At 37.4% G+C, this 14,073-nt stretch overlaps 1 protein-coding gene across 4 annotated transcripts in view; it reads left to right on the plus strand.

Annotated features, from left to right (window-relative positions):
* The window catches only part of LOC104860547 (disintegrin and metalloproteinase domain-containing protein 20), a 33,137-nt gene extending 20,481 nt beyond the window's left edge, over window positions 1–12,656 (plus strand). Inside the window, exons 1-3 of one of the 4 annotated variants that reach the window (XM_010621787.1) lie at window positions 5,592–5,743; window positions 10,074–10,548; window positions 10,690–12,656. In XM_010621787.1, coding sequence (XP_010620089.1) covers window positions 10,208–10,548; window positions 10,690–12,418 — 2,070 coding nt within the window. In that variant the 5' untranslated portion in view covers window positions 5,592–5,743; window positions 10,074–10,207 and the 3' untranslated portion in view covers window positions 12,419–12,656. Of the gene's footprint in view, window positions 1–5,591; window positions 5,744–7,390; window positions 7,502–10,073 lie in introns of those variants that run through there. The other 3 variants (XM_010621783.1, XM_010621784.1, XM_010621785.1) reach the window with 3 other exon arrangements.
* The last annotated feature ends 1,417 nt before the right edge of the window (window positions 12,657–14,073 follow it).

A 14,073-nucleotide genomic window follows, 5' to 3' on the forward strand; every position in this document is an offset into this window, starting at 1 on the left:
GTCAGCCGCTTTACAGAATTCCATGGTATTCTCCTTACTCTCACAAAATCAAGTTACCATGATTAGGATTTGATTCAAGGAAAGTCATTTATGTCTTATGAAGTTCCCAAAGACATTCTTTGTTGTCAGCCTAACATTGGAATTTCAGAGTCGTATCACACTACACTTAATTGTCTAAAGCAGATAATTTGTCAATGATGACTGAATATGAAAACATACATGATCCTGCATCCTATCTACTGCAAAATGTGTTTCTAATATGCAGAGCAAAAATTGATTATTCTCCATGTATACCAACCAGGAGACATTTACAGTCTGTTTTCACTTAGATAGTTGCCTAAGAGCAGAAGCTTGAACTAAGTTATCACAGGAATTGCCCAACATATCAAACTGCTTGGCTAGTTTTTGACACCTACGTCAACATCAGATAGAAAGCAGTGATTGCATCTTGCCTGCCACACCCCTTTACACACCCCCTGATGTCACTAATCACAGGGCTGCTCCATGGAACAATCCAACAGTGTAGCCTTACTTAACTTTTCACTGTTTTGTTTGAATCTTTGCCCCCATTGTATAATATTCTCTTTTAACCTTAAGCTTCACCATAAAGATGTCGGCTTATTCCTTAAAAGAGGAATCAAGCAGTATATTGGAGATAGATATTGTCAATTTTTTTGGTTTTTTTAAACAGTGTACCCCATGTATTCACCTTCTATATTTTTATGAGCTCGTGACATGTTTTATCTTATTGACAGATGGTTTTGACAAACATCTAATCATTGTATTACTATTTTTCCATCTACATTTCTACTAACAAGATTAAGGACATATTGTGCTAAGTATTGAAATCTTGTATTTGTCTAATGTGAAGCATGTTTGAGACAGGCACTACTCTCCTGCCAACATCAACCTTGATCCCCAGGACACCTGACAGCCTCATTTTGAGAGCAATGACACTGTCCCTTGATTATGATGTTCTTGAATGTGTTGTTTCTTATCTCTTGCTACTTTTAGTGCTCTTTTACAATCTTTGATTTTTGATAGTTTGATCATGATGTGTTTGGTGAATATCTGTTTGAACTGAATTTGATTGGAGATTTCTGAGATTTATATTCCTGGATGCTGCCATCTCTAGAGCTCCAGATCTGGGAAATCTGCCACATAATTACATTAAATAATTACATTTTTCTGGGGGAAAAGTTATTGTAGCCTAGTATGGCCAATGTATCTAAAAGTGTATCTTAATTTGCTATAATTGTCTTACTTATTATATGTGTTTTTGGCCTGTTGCTCTTGCTATTCATCTATGTTTAAGATAATTAACTTGTTAAAGCCTTGTAAAATAAATGAGTCTGATGCTGGCAAAAAACAAAAACAAAAAATATGTTTTCTAGGAATTTTTACCTCTCCTTTCTTTCAAAAAATGTTATTATTCATAGATTAGTCTTCTTAATGGCATCTTATAATTCCCATTGGAAATTTTATTCTTTTTAATTTTTTTCTCTGAATGGATATTTCCAAACTTTCTATCTTTGAGTTATTCTTCTGCATTTTAATTCCACTACTGGGCTTCCTATAACATTTTTTAGTTTAGTTGTTGTATTCCTTATCTCTACAATTTCTATTTGGATTTTTAAAAGAATTGTTTCTATTTCTTTGTCAAACTTCTCATTTTGTTCATTAATTGTTTCCCAAATTTTATTTAATTTCCTTTCATTATTTTCTTGTAGTTCTCTAACTACTTGAAGATTATTCTGAATTCTTTGTCAGTCACTTCATAGATCTGCACTTCTGCGGGGTTCATTTTTAGACAATTTTTTCTTATTTCCCTGAATTTAAAAAATCTTTGTGCGCCTGAACATTAAGGAAATGACCACCCCTTCCAATCTTTTCTAGTATTATTTGTTGATGTATATCTTTGCTAGTTATTCCAGCTTGAGATTCTGATTGGGCTAGTTTGTGGTGACTTCAAGATCACCAAAGTCTAGCTGTGCTCGAATATTATTGTATACTGTGGTCAAGTAAAACTGCTGCCCATGCTATGTAGTCTGGCTGAAATCTAGTAAGATAGAGCTCTTCTCTGTTTTGTAGTTGCCTCTGATTGTGTAGTGCTGTGACTTGGTTTCCCTGGCTATCCACTATTACAATTTGGGATCTGTAGTTGGGCCATATGTTGAGTTCTGGGGTTGAGGAAGGTATCTGATATCACTGATCGATCAACCACTTGCTGTGGGAAGGACTAGACATTACGCTCCACAGATACACACAAAATTTGGCTTGGCTTCTACCCTACAGCAGCATTAAGCAGAGCACTGAGACACTGTGAATTAAGCACTTGGCCATGGGCCTGATTTCTCCCTCCATAGTGAGCTCCGGATTTTCAATCTGGAGAAGGGCTGAGGAGTACAATGGGTTTTGGCTGAGTGAAAGCTTGGAAGCTAGAACCAGGCAAAATTAGATGTTCTGTTTGCAGATAATCACCAGTCTGCCTCTATCTCATAGCTTGGGAAGATTTCAAAGAGAACACTGAAGCTAGATGGGGAAGTCAAATAGGGGTTAAAGTTCTATCCCTCTTTCAGAGTGATGCTGCTAGCTAGCTTCTCTGGTGGTGTATGCCCAGTGGCTAGAAAGCAAATCAACCAACATCCATGCACTGGTTGCTGTGAGCTTCCCTTCTGTTTGTTAATAATTGACTTCAGGTGATCAGCTCTGCTGATACTCCCAAATGTTCCTCATTGGTTGTGACTAGGAAATGCCTCCTGAAAAGTGTCCTTGAGTGGTGTGGAAGTTGAATGTTCACCTCCAAATCTCTCTTCCCACTAGAAAACCTAAAGATCCCAGAGAACCCTCTGAAGCACCGCTGTGTCGGTTTGGGACATCCTTTGTATCCTGCTGTTTTCAATTCTGCAATCCAGTGGGATGTTTGTCTCAACCTCATTCTCAAGTTATGAAATATTCATGATAATATTCTTAGCTGTAGGTATTTGCTAACTGGACTTCTGGGAATGGAGCAGGGAATAGAACTAGAGAATTCCTATTCTGCCATCTTGCTTCAATTTTAAGTCTTAATGTACTGACTCTAGAGTTAGTGCTAGTATTATTTGTATGTCCACAAAGTCATATAAAGAATTTAAGCTGTTGATTCTTTTGCCAAAGAGAAGAACAAAAAAGATGAGATACATTGATTGACAGTAACTGGTATTTGCCCTTTTTCTTTGGAGAAAACCACATATACTTCCCTTCATATGTTTAAGACATTCAGGTATTATAAACTATTGTCAAACTATCATTGTCTTTGGCTCAACTGAAGTCAAATGATATGTCTATCACTGAGCAAGTGAGGAAGGCTGACAGGTAACAAGGAAAAATGTATTGTTACTAATTTAAGAAGATCGGAAAATTTGTGCTTTGCAAATCAGTCAAGAGGAAAACATGATTTTATGATTTTCAGAATTCAAAACAAACCCAGACTTTGAAATTAGGGACCTCAGCAAGAGAGTTTCACCTTAGTGCGTTAGAGAAACCTTCCATGTTTATATTAATGTGTAATGAGGTGAGCACAGAATGAAGGAGAAGGAGGAAGAAGGAGAGAGACAAGAAGGAGCAGGAAAGAGGAGCGGGGAGGCAGAAGGAGAAAAACATTTCCAGCTCATTGTATGTAATCTCAGTTTGGAATAGTTGTTTTCTTGTGAAACATTTCAAATTACAGCCATCAATCCTGAGAAATGAGTATAAGAAAGACTGGAGGAGAAATGCACCTTGCTTTGTGAGGCAGGTGGCAGAACCACTGAGCTAAATCCCTGGCCCTATTCTATTTTCATTTCTGTTTGCTCTACCTAGTTTAAATTTTTTCTTTTTTCTCATCTGACCCACTGGTTTTTCAAGAGTGTGTTGTGTAATTTTAAACATATCGGTAAAATTTTCCAGTTTTCTTCTGGTTATTGATCTCTGGTTTCATTCCATTTTGGTCAGAAGTGATACTTGATATAATTTCAGTCTTCTTAAAATTGTTATAACTTGTTATGTGATTTAACATGGGATCAGCCGTGAAAAATGTTCTGTGCATGATTGAAAAACATCTATTCTACTGCTACTGGATGATATGTTCTGGATATATCTGTGGGATTCAAATAATCTATAGTATTGTTCAAATCTGCTCTGTCCTTATTAACTTTCTGCCTGGATGTTATAGCCACTATTAAAAGCTGAATATTGATGTATCCTACTTTTTTTTTTTTTTTTTGGTACTGGGTATCTAACTTGGGACCTTGCATTTGCAAGGTAGGCAGTAGAACCACTGAGCTAAATCCCCAGCCTCCTACTATTATTATATTCCTCTCTATTTCTCCCTTCACCTCTATCACTGTTTATTTTGTGTATTGAAATGTTATAACATAGTGTGCGCATGTGCTTATCATTACTATATATGTTTCTGCTGAATTGACCTCTTTATCACTATATGATGATCTTCTTTGTGACTTATGACATTTTGTGACTTCTTATCTATATTGTCTAATTTAAGTAGATATCCCAGTAAAAGGGGAAAATTTTGGACACAGAAAAGAGCAGGTAAAGATTAGAATTGTGCTGCCATAAACCAGAAAATGACCAACACCTGCAGAGGAGCCTGAAATAAATTGCTTCTTAGCAAATTTAGAGGAAATATGGTCTTGAGGATACCATGATATTGGGAACGTACCCCCCCAAAATAGTCTAACAATAAATTTCTGTTAAGCTACTCATGTTATTTTATGATGACAGCCCTAGAAAACAAATACAGTAATTAAAACATCAGGTCACATTTGGTGCTTTAAGAATGAGTTGCAATGAAAACTAGGAAGAAGGCAAAAAGTCCAATGAAGGAAAAGCTGGTCTCCCTAAAGTGAAGGAGCAGTGGAAAGATGGCAGCTGGTTTCAGACTTGAGGGTCCCACCAACCACTTCCCTATCCTACAGGTAAATTCTTGAGGATATTAAATAACCACATTTGTTTCCAAAGTTTACCTCAGCCAACATGCTAAATGCAGGTTCTTGGATTGGCATTTCTTTAAATTACCAGCATGTTAGTTTACCTACGAAATTTATGTGTGTTTTATTTTTATTTCATTTATCTCTTCATATAAATTGTTTTTGTCTCTTATAAGTGATAATTTTCCACATGGTCAAAATGCACTTACCAGCAGATCTAAATGTCTATACAGATGGTTAGTAATGTCTGGGATTATTTAGAGGATGCTTTAAAGGGGCTTAAAGTTTTTTTCTGGATCTTGAAGTAGTTCAGCTATTCCATAATATGGTTTGCTATTGAAAAAATAAAGTAGGACCAGGATCGAAATGTGAGCAAAAATATAGACAATAAAATGATCATATAGTATATGAGGAAAATAGAGAATGAGAATAAGGAAATTTATTCATGTTGAACAGTTTTTAGAGCAAACTGAATGGAAGTCAAATCTGTTCATATTGAGGGAGTAGAAATAAAGTTTTGGTGAGAAGATGGAGCCAGGATGGGAAGGAATGCTAGCCAGTTGCCATGTCCTGTAGGTAGACTGTAAGGCTCTTGTTGCTAGGCAGCTAAATCTAGAACTCAAACAAATGAGAGTCAGTTGAGAAAAGGAATTTCTATTTCTCTTTGTCATGTGAGGGCTCATTTAAAAATCTCTGTTGCTGAGATGTTTGTTGCAAGTAAGTCATGAAGAGGACTCTCATTAAAAAGGATCATGGGAATCAATGCATCATCTACTGTAAGTCATTCAAGAGTTTAGCTGTAAGGGAGAGAAGGACTGGGCCTATGCATATATGAACGTGTACACACACATGTACACACACACACACACACACACCCAATAATTTTCCCCCAAGTGTTCAAACCTTAAGAGGAATTGTGACCTTTATTATTTCATACTTATTTGGTTGAAAGCCTCTTATCTGTTTTTAATATGTTGTCATTCATTGTTTGAAAAAGTGAGTTGGATTATAAATGAGATTGAGAATTAGCTGTTAATTAGGCTATGAGATTAACAAATCTGATGAAGTGTGGGGAGAAAAAAATTTATAAAAGATGGTCTGTAGCATTCAACTTTGAGGGCTCTGTACTATCATGGTACTGTACCACTTTGTGAATGAAAGAGTATTCTTTCAGGAGCTGTGGCTTTGGAGCATGGTATAAAATAATACAATGAGTACAAAGACAGTCTGGCTCAATTATTCTTTTGAACTTGTTTTCTTGCTATCTGCTTCTAAAATGAGGCATCAGGAATACACTTTGACAGATTTTTATTGGTTAAGTTTACTCTCAACGGTGCTACCTCATTAATCAATAATCCTTTTCCAACAAAAATCCACACTCCATAATAATTACCAAGTATATATCAAGGAATACAAGACAAACAAATCAGAATATCAGAAGTATTGTCCTCAAAGTTTTCTTTTAATGGTATTGCTCACATTCTTCTGTGGGCTCTTGGCATTGTGTGAAGTAAGCCTCTGCTTTATTTGACTTGTAAGTCTGAAATGAGCCCTATGCTACTGTGTGCAATGACAAATCCCAAATTAAGGAAACTATCTGGTCCTGTATTAAACATTCATTAAATGAATATTATTTCTTCATTTTACTAATTAAACTACAATTATTGAAATTTGATACTAAGAACAACTTGTGAAAACAAAGACAATGTTGATTTTCAGTTGAGGGGGTTATATATTGGTGGGAAAATTTAGAAAATCAGAAAGTTAAGAAATGATGTGGGCAAGCTAGGCATGGTGGCACATGCCTATAATCCCAGGCTGAGGCTGGAGGTTTACCACAAATTCGAGGCCAGCCTGGGCTACATAGTGAGTTTGAGCTCTGCCTGCACTGTATAGCAAGACCCTGTCTCAAAAAACCAAGAAGAAAGAAGAAAGAGAACAGAAAGAAAGAAAAAAAGAAAGAAAGAAAGAAAGAAAGAAAGAAAGAAAGAAAGAAAGAAAGAAAGAAAGAAAGAAAGAAAGAAAGAAAGAAAGAAAGAAAAGGGCAGGGAGAGAAAGAAGTCTATATGGCACAAATTATTAAAAGCATGGGAGTGTTTATAATAAAAATCTGTTCATTACCTTCATTACTTCAGCCTTGAGGCTTAAGTGCCAGTCTGTCTTATCCTCTTCTGTGTGTTCCCTCTTTTACCCCTTCCTTAAACAGGCTGTAGTTTATTTTCCCTGTAGCATTTGTAGGATGTTGCAAGAGGACGAAAAGCAGGCAAAAGCATTAATCTAGATTGGGTGGAGCGTCTGGGGCCACAGCGGTTGAACTGGTAGAATCTAGAGCTAGCTATAAGGATGGCAGGCATGGTGATGAGAACTTGGAAGCAGGAAAACATGAAAAGAAGAATTTTGTGAGTCCTCTATGAATTGAAGAATCATCTTAATAATAAATTAAAATTGTGGTTAACACGTTCTTACATGAGTTGCCAAAGGTGATAATATGATATAGGACATGGCTAATGGGTGATGATTAATGGTCATTAAAGGTGAGTGGTAACAATAAAAAGCAAACATCTGATGCTGTATGGAGTGTTCACATGTTTTCCAAACACAGTGAGAGTATGGATAAAATTACGGGAAGAGAAGAAAGTAGTAGACATCGTATTCTTTGGGGTTCATGCAAGATGAATTGAGAGTTTGAAAAGAATAAGAAATGTAAATAAAATGTAGTTTCAGAGTGGCTTTGGCAATCAAAGCAAATTGTGATCAAATATTCCAGAGATGAAAATTCTGAGAATTAAAAATGTCTGGGATTCACATTGTTGAGATACACACTTTCATAAAATTAAGTGGGAAATGGGAATTCTCCATAAGGAAGTGTCAATAGGGGAGAGATCGTAGTTGTTCTCTATGAAAGGAAGATTTCATAAGTGACTGGAAAATAATTGTAGAAAGAAAAGATGAAAGAACTTAAAATTAAGATAAATGGAAGACTTCAAGAGAAATGGATACTGGATCCAGGAGATGATGGCCGCTGAATCTGGAATCTTTCAGTTTTGTACTCCCTACACGTGGCACTGGTTCAGCATCATAGATTTACTTTCCCACCCTCAACTCCTCTAGCAGTGCTTAATTTCATTGCGTTGGGGATTTGAATGATTTTGTGAACACTGAAGATACTTTCACTAGGTCAGCAAAAACTAGGCATTTATATGTAAAATATTAAGTGCAATTTTACAGATTCCTAAAGTATGTTTTCACCCCAAAGTGTTCCAGATTATTAACTTATTTAGACCTATGTTTTCCATTTATGTTTCTCCAGAATGTAGCATAGAATCTGCATGATTATGTAGTTTCATTAATATTTTACTCAAGAACAAAGCAACAAATGAGCACTGTGAGTTTGGCGCAATGCTGGCAACAGATTTCTCATTTTTAAAATAGAGTACATATATTTGGATTATTAAGATAATGTCTCATATTTGTATTTTCATATGAGATATGTATGTTTTTATTTCAGCGATAAATCCATTTGAAGGTTGATTTTAGGGGCTAGTGCCTTATAATCGTAAAATGTCAGAGACTTTATTATACCTGTCACCCAGTACATTATCTTTCTTAATATTATCCCTCTTCCTTTTAAGGTTCATTGATTTCCTTTTCATTATTGAATGTACTTTAGTTTCCTTCAGAATTTTCTATCTCTGCTACTTTTTCAGCTAATTTGATTTCTTATTCATTTTATATGTCCAGAGACTTTGAAATATGTTTATTTATTTATTCTCTAATTTGTTAATTCATTTGTTTTTGCAGTCCTGGGGACTGACCCCAGGGTCTGGCTTAGGTTAAACAAACATTCTATCTTTGAGCTACATTTCCAGCCCCTTTTACTTTAGTTTAAGACAAGATCTCATTAAGTTGCCCAGGTTGGCCTCAATCTCCCAAAACTTTTGCCTTATCCTCCTGAGCAGATGTGATTACAGGCATGGCCATAGCACTGGATATAATGTTATTTTTCTTTTGAGTATAATCAAATATAAACACCTCTGAGTGGTATCCACCAGCCAACCCAAGTTTCTTCATGGAATCCTACCATTGTTTATCATTTTACTGAACAAAGATATCCAATACAGATTCTAATACTTTCTTGGGGTGGGGGTTGAGACAGGGTCTCACTATGTAGTTGAGACTGCCCTGGAACTCACTATGTAGCCCAGGCAGGTCTTGAACTCACAGAGATTCTCCTGCCTCAGCCTCCCGAGTGCTGGGATTACGGGTGTGCACCACCATGCCTGGCTAGATTCTAATACTTTCTTGGGGTGGGGGTTGAGACAGGGTCTCACTATGTAGTTGAGACTGCCCTGGAACTCACTATGTAGCCCAGGCAGGTCTTGAACTCACAGAGATTCTCCTGCCTCAGCCTCCCGAGTGCTGGGATTATGGGTGTGCACCACCATGCCTGGCTAGATTCTAATACTTTTAAAGCACAGTTGATGCATCAGATTTTTGACACGACTGGGGGATATAGGACAAGAAATGATTTGCAGCACAAAAGTACATATGAAACACCATGAGAAAAAAATAGTACATATGAATAATTTCTTACATATCTCTACTGAGTAATGTGACTACTTTATCATTTGAAATAGAAAGGAAGAACAATTTATATTTATATTTATTTTATTTTTATATTTATTTTAAATCAATACATATAAATCAAGATTCCCTTATCAAATCAAGATACATAGCCTCCTTTTCAAATCAAGATACATGCTCACCTTTGTTTTGTGGAGTTGTTCACACAAGTACATGTACATAATGAACAGTACAGTGAACCTCTGAGCTCTTCTTCTGGGTTCAGTAGTTATCAACCTGTGGCCAGTTGTGACCTATCTGTACACCCACAGTCTGCTCTTCCTCTACTAACACTAAAGAGCAAATCTACTACACTGCATGGAGTCATGTCTTGAGCAAAACACTAATCCTGAGTCCTGCTCTTTCTCCTCCATCCTGGTCTTCTGGTAACAAAATACCTGTCTCTGCCTTTGTATGCACTCATATATGCATGAATGTATGTATGTGTACATGTACATATTTATGTATTTATTTTTCTTTCAGTTCTGCTGCTTTGATGGATTGACTCTTCCAAAAGGCAGACCATAAAAGGCCAGTGCTGCATGCAACCTAGTCAAAGGGGAAGACAGGCCAGCAGGGCTTCGGCCCTCCCCCACTCCTCCTCTTACTCATAACTCATGATGGCTGTGGGTGAGGCCCTGGAGCATGTGAGGATCACTCTCCTGTGGCTCTGGCTGGGCGTATTTCTCTTCCTTTCTGGATGGCTCCAGACTGGACACTCCCAATACTCCAGCCCCCCTGAAGTCGTGATTCCTTTGAGGGTCACTAGCACTGGTAGAGGCATGAGTACTCCAGGCTGGCTCTCCTACAGCCTGCACTTTGGAGGTCAGAGACACATCATCCACATGAAGGCCAAGAAGCTCTTGGTGTCCAAACACCTCCCTGTGTTCACTTATGCTGACCAGGGTGACCTTCTTGAGGATCATCCTTTTGTCCCAGATGACTGCTACTATCATGGGTACGTGGAAAGTGACCCAGAATCCCTGGTTGCTCTTAACACCTGTTCTGGGAGCTTTCATGGGACACTACAGATAAATGGCATTGCTTATGAAATCAAGCCCAAAAGCCCTTCTGTCACATTTGAACATTTGGTTTATAGAATGGCCAGTGAGGAGACACAATCCCCACGCATGAGATGTGGATTATCAGATGAAGAAATAGCGCGGCAGTTGAAACTTCAAATGAGTGATGATTCCATTCTGATGCAAAGTGGATATGAGGGCTGGTGGACGCACCGAATGTTTATTGATCTGGGATTGGTGGTAGACCATAGACGATATGTTTTTCTAGAAAGAAACAACTCAAATGTGATAAAAGATGTTTTAAACATACTGAATGAAATGAATCTTCTTTTAAATGGACTGGATGTTGACGGGGTTCTAACTGGACTTGACATCTGGGATCAGGATGACCTTGTGACAGTAGATAACAACATGGTTACGGTCCTGGAGGAATTTCGCAAGTGGAAGACACAGAACTTTAACATGCGCGTAAAAAATGATATTGGACATCTTCTTTCACACCAATATTATGGTGGGTTTCTGGGCTTAGCTTATGTGGGAGTTATGTGTAACAGCCATTATAACTGTGGAGTTGACAGTGTTGTGGGAAGGAGTCTGAAGTCCATCGCACATACTCTGGCCCATGAGATAGGACATAATTTGGGTATGAAGCATGATGAACAAGTCCAACCATGTAAATGTGAGGGCAGAGCATGTATCATGGCTGAAGCTGACAATAATTCCAACAAATTCAGCAATTGCAGTTATAGTGTTGTCTGGTCAACCACTAAATCATCGAAGTGTATGCACAATGTACCAGTAGCAGTGAACTTAACTCCGCTGTCACCACAACGGATGTTCTGTGGGAATGGTGTGGTGGAAGAAGGAGAGGAGTGTGACTGTGGATCCTTACAGTTGTGTACAGAAGATCCATGTTGTTTGACAAACTGCACTCTAATATTTGGAGCTCAATGTGCTTTTGGGCTTTGTTGCAAAAATTGCACGTTTATGCCATCAGGCAGTGTGTGTCGAGAAAAGAATGATGAATGTGATCTTCCTGAGTGGTGCAATGGAACTTCACACGAATGTCCAAAAGATGTGTATGTGCTGAATGGAATGCCTTGCACAGGCAATGGCCACTGCTATGAAAAACAGTGTATCAGCCGTGATGAACAGTGCAGGCAAATTTTTGGAAAGGATTCCAGGAGTGCAAATCAGACTTGTTACAGGGAAATAAACAACCGAGGTGACCGTTTTGGTAATTGTGGCATTAGCAGTGGTTCATATGTGAGATGTAAGGCCAATGATATTCTCTGTGGGAGAGTTCAGTGTGAGAATGTGACAGAGATTCCCTCTTTGAGTAATCATAGAACTGTACACTGTGTTCAAGTCAGAGATAGTATCTGCTGGGGTACTGATTACCATGTTGGGATGACCATGCCTGATATGGGTGATGTGAAAGACGGCACAGAGTGTGGTAACAAAACTATGTGCATCAACAGGAGGTGTGTTCCTATGCCACTTTGGACAAGTGATTGTTCAGTTGAGACCTGCAATATGTCAGGGATCTGCAACAATAAAAATCATTGCCATTGTGATTATGGGTGGGACCCACCTAACTGCACAATAGTAGGCTACGGAGGTAGTGTTGATAGCGGTCCGCCTCCTGTTCCACCTCCTATCCATCCTCCCAAGAAGCGCAAGAATTACTGGTTTTTATTGTTTTTAATTTTTTTAATTGCTTTGTTTCCCTGCTTGTTAGGATTTTTATGGAAGAACAAAAAAGCAACTAATAAACCAGAGAACAATGTTGAAACTTCACCCTAGAAAAAAACACAGTGATTAAACTTCAGTTCAGACAGGAGGGCTCAAGGTTAAACTTCACCTGAAACAGAGCAAAATTTTACAATTTCAGAAAATAACCCCAAATCTTAAAGGAATTTCCTATGTATTGCCCCAGCTGTAGAAATGTTATTGTACGTGTCTTAAATACTCACTTACAGAAAGTTTTGGAGATCTATTATGTTGCAGGACCACAAGCGTTCACCATTAAATAAAGGCAATTCCTAGCATATTCCCACTTTTGAGTTTTAAAAATAATTTTTATTTTTTTAAAGTTAATATAAGTATTACAGGAAACAAAAACACAAGAAGCAAAGAACAAAGCGATTCTCAATCATAAGCAGCTTAGCTGGATGTGTTCTTCTAGGTCCTGCGTGTATATATACGACAGCCATTTTGTGATAGAGTTTGTACAGTGTGTGTCATGCTTTTCTTCACATCATGAATGTTCATCAGTTCAAAATCCCAAAGCTACGAGAGTATTTTTGATAGCTAAGAACACACTACACCCACTCAATGTGTTAGAAAAAAATTGTAGTCCCGACTTTCTTTGGAACAACAATTTCTCTGAAGATAAGATAAAAGTGGCAACAGGTCTTTAGATAGAAGTATTGGCAAAGTTACAATCACTAGGACTCCTTTGTCCTTTATATACAACTATATACACAGGAAAGTAAAACAAAATGCACAGACATAATGGGCAGTGGTCAACCGCACTTCACCTAAGCCACATCGATTTAGAGCCCTTTGTATTTTCTTTTCCTTCTCCCTCTCTAGCACAAATATGTCTACTGTTCAGATCAATGGTATTAATTTTAACAAAAGGATATCTACAAAATGTGTTGCTTACTACCTCTACTTTTAACATACTTTGTGCACTTCTAAACATCTAGAAAGACTAGATGTTTCAAATATGGACTCAAGTTTGTCCACTATATACATAGACTGTTGAATAAACTACCCACATGTAACAATGCTTATATCTGAAAGTGTCTTCTACATAGGAGCATTCTGGCCTAGAATCATTTCTTACCATTTCTTACTTCCTTGTCATAGGTGATTGAGGCACATGTGTCACTCAAATGTGACTTTACAATTACACTTCCAGAAATCCTTTTCAGAAGACAGCCTTTTATGAATTTTAGCACAAAGTATACAAAATGTGATAGTTTACTAACTGCATTTTTGTTATACATTGGCAACCTCTTTAATAGGTTATTAGGACTCATATGTCCAGTATATACACTATACATACGTATAGCAAAGTTAAGTGAAATGCATCTAAAATAAGAGTAATGTCAGCTGAAATTTTCTACCACGTACTTAGCAAAACACCTTTCATAAATTCTTTTGTCCCACCTCCTTCAACCCAGTGACCAAGTATAGACAGTATACTTTTCAGAGGTAGTTTAACCATTCTATTTGCAAACACAGTATTTCCTATTAGTTTATAAAAGCTATTTACAAAGTGTTATTCTGTTACTTCTACTTTTAAATATATCAAGCACTTGTACATATCTAGGCTAGATTTTTCATATAAGAACTTGTCTGCTATTGTACAGCACTGATAAATAAAATTGCACAAAGAGTAATGGTTATAATCTGAGGTATCTTCTACGTATGACAATTTTGGACTCACT

This window comes from Fukomys damarensis, unplaced genomic scaffold, assembly GCF_012274545.1.
Source record: "Fukomys damarensis isolate Sample0158 unplaced genomic scaffold, DMR_v1.0_HiC HiC_scaffold_18, whole genome shotgun sequence".
Taxonomy (NCBI): domain Eukaryota; kingdom Metazoa; phylum Chordata; class Mammalia; order Rodentia; family Bathyergidae; genus Fukomys; species Fukomys damarensis.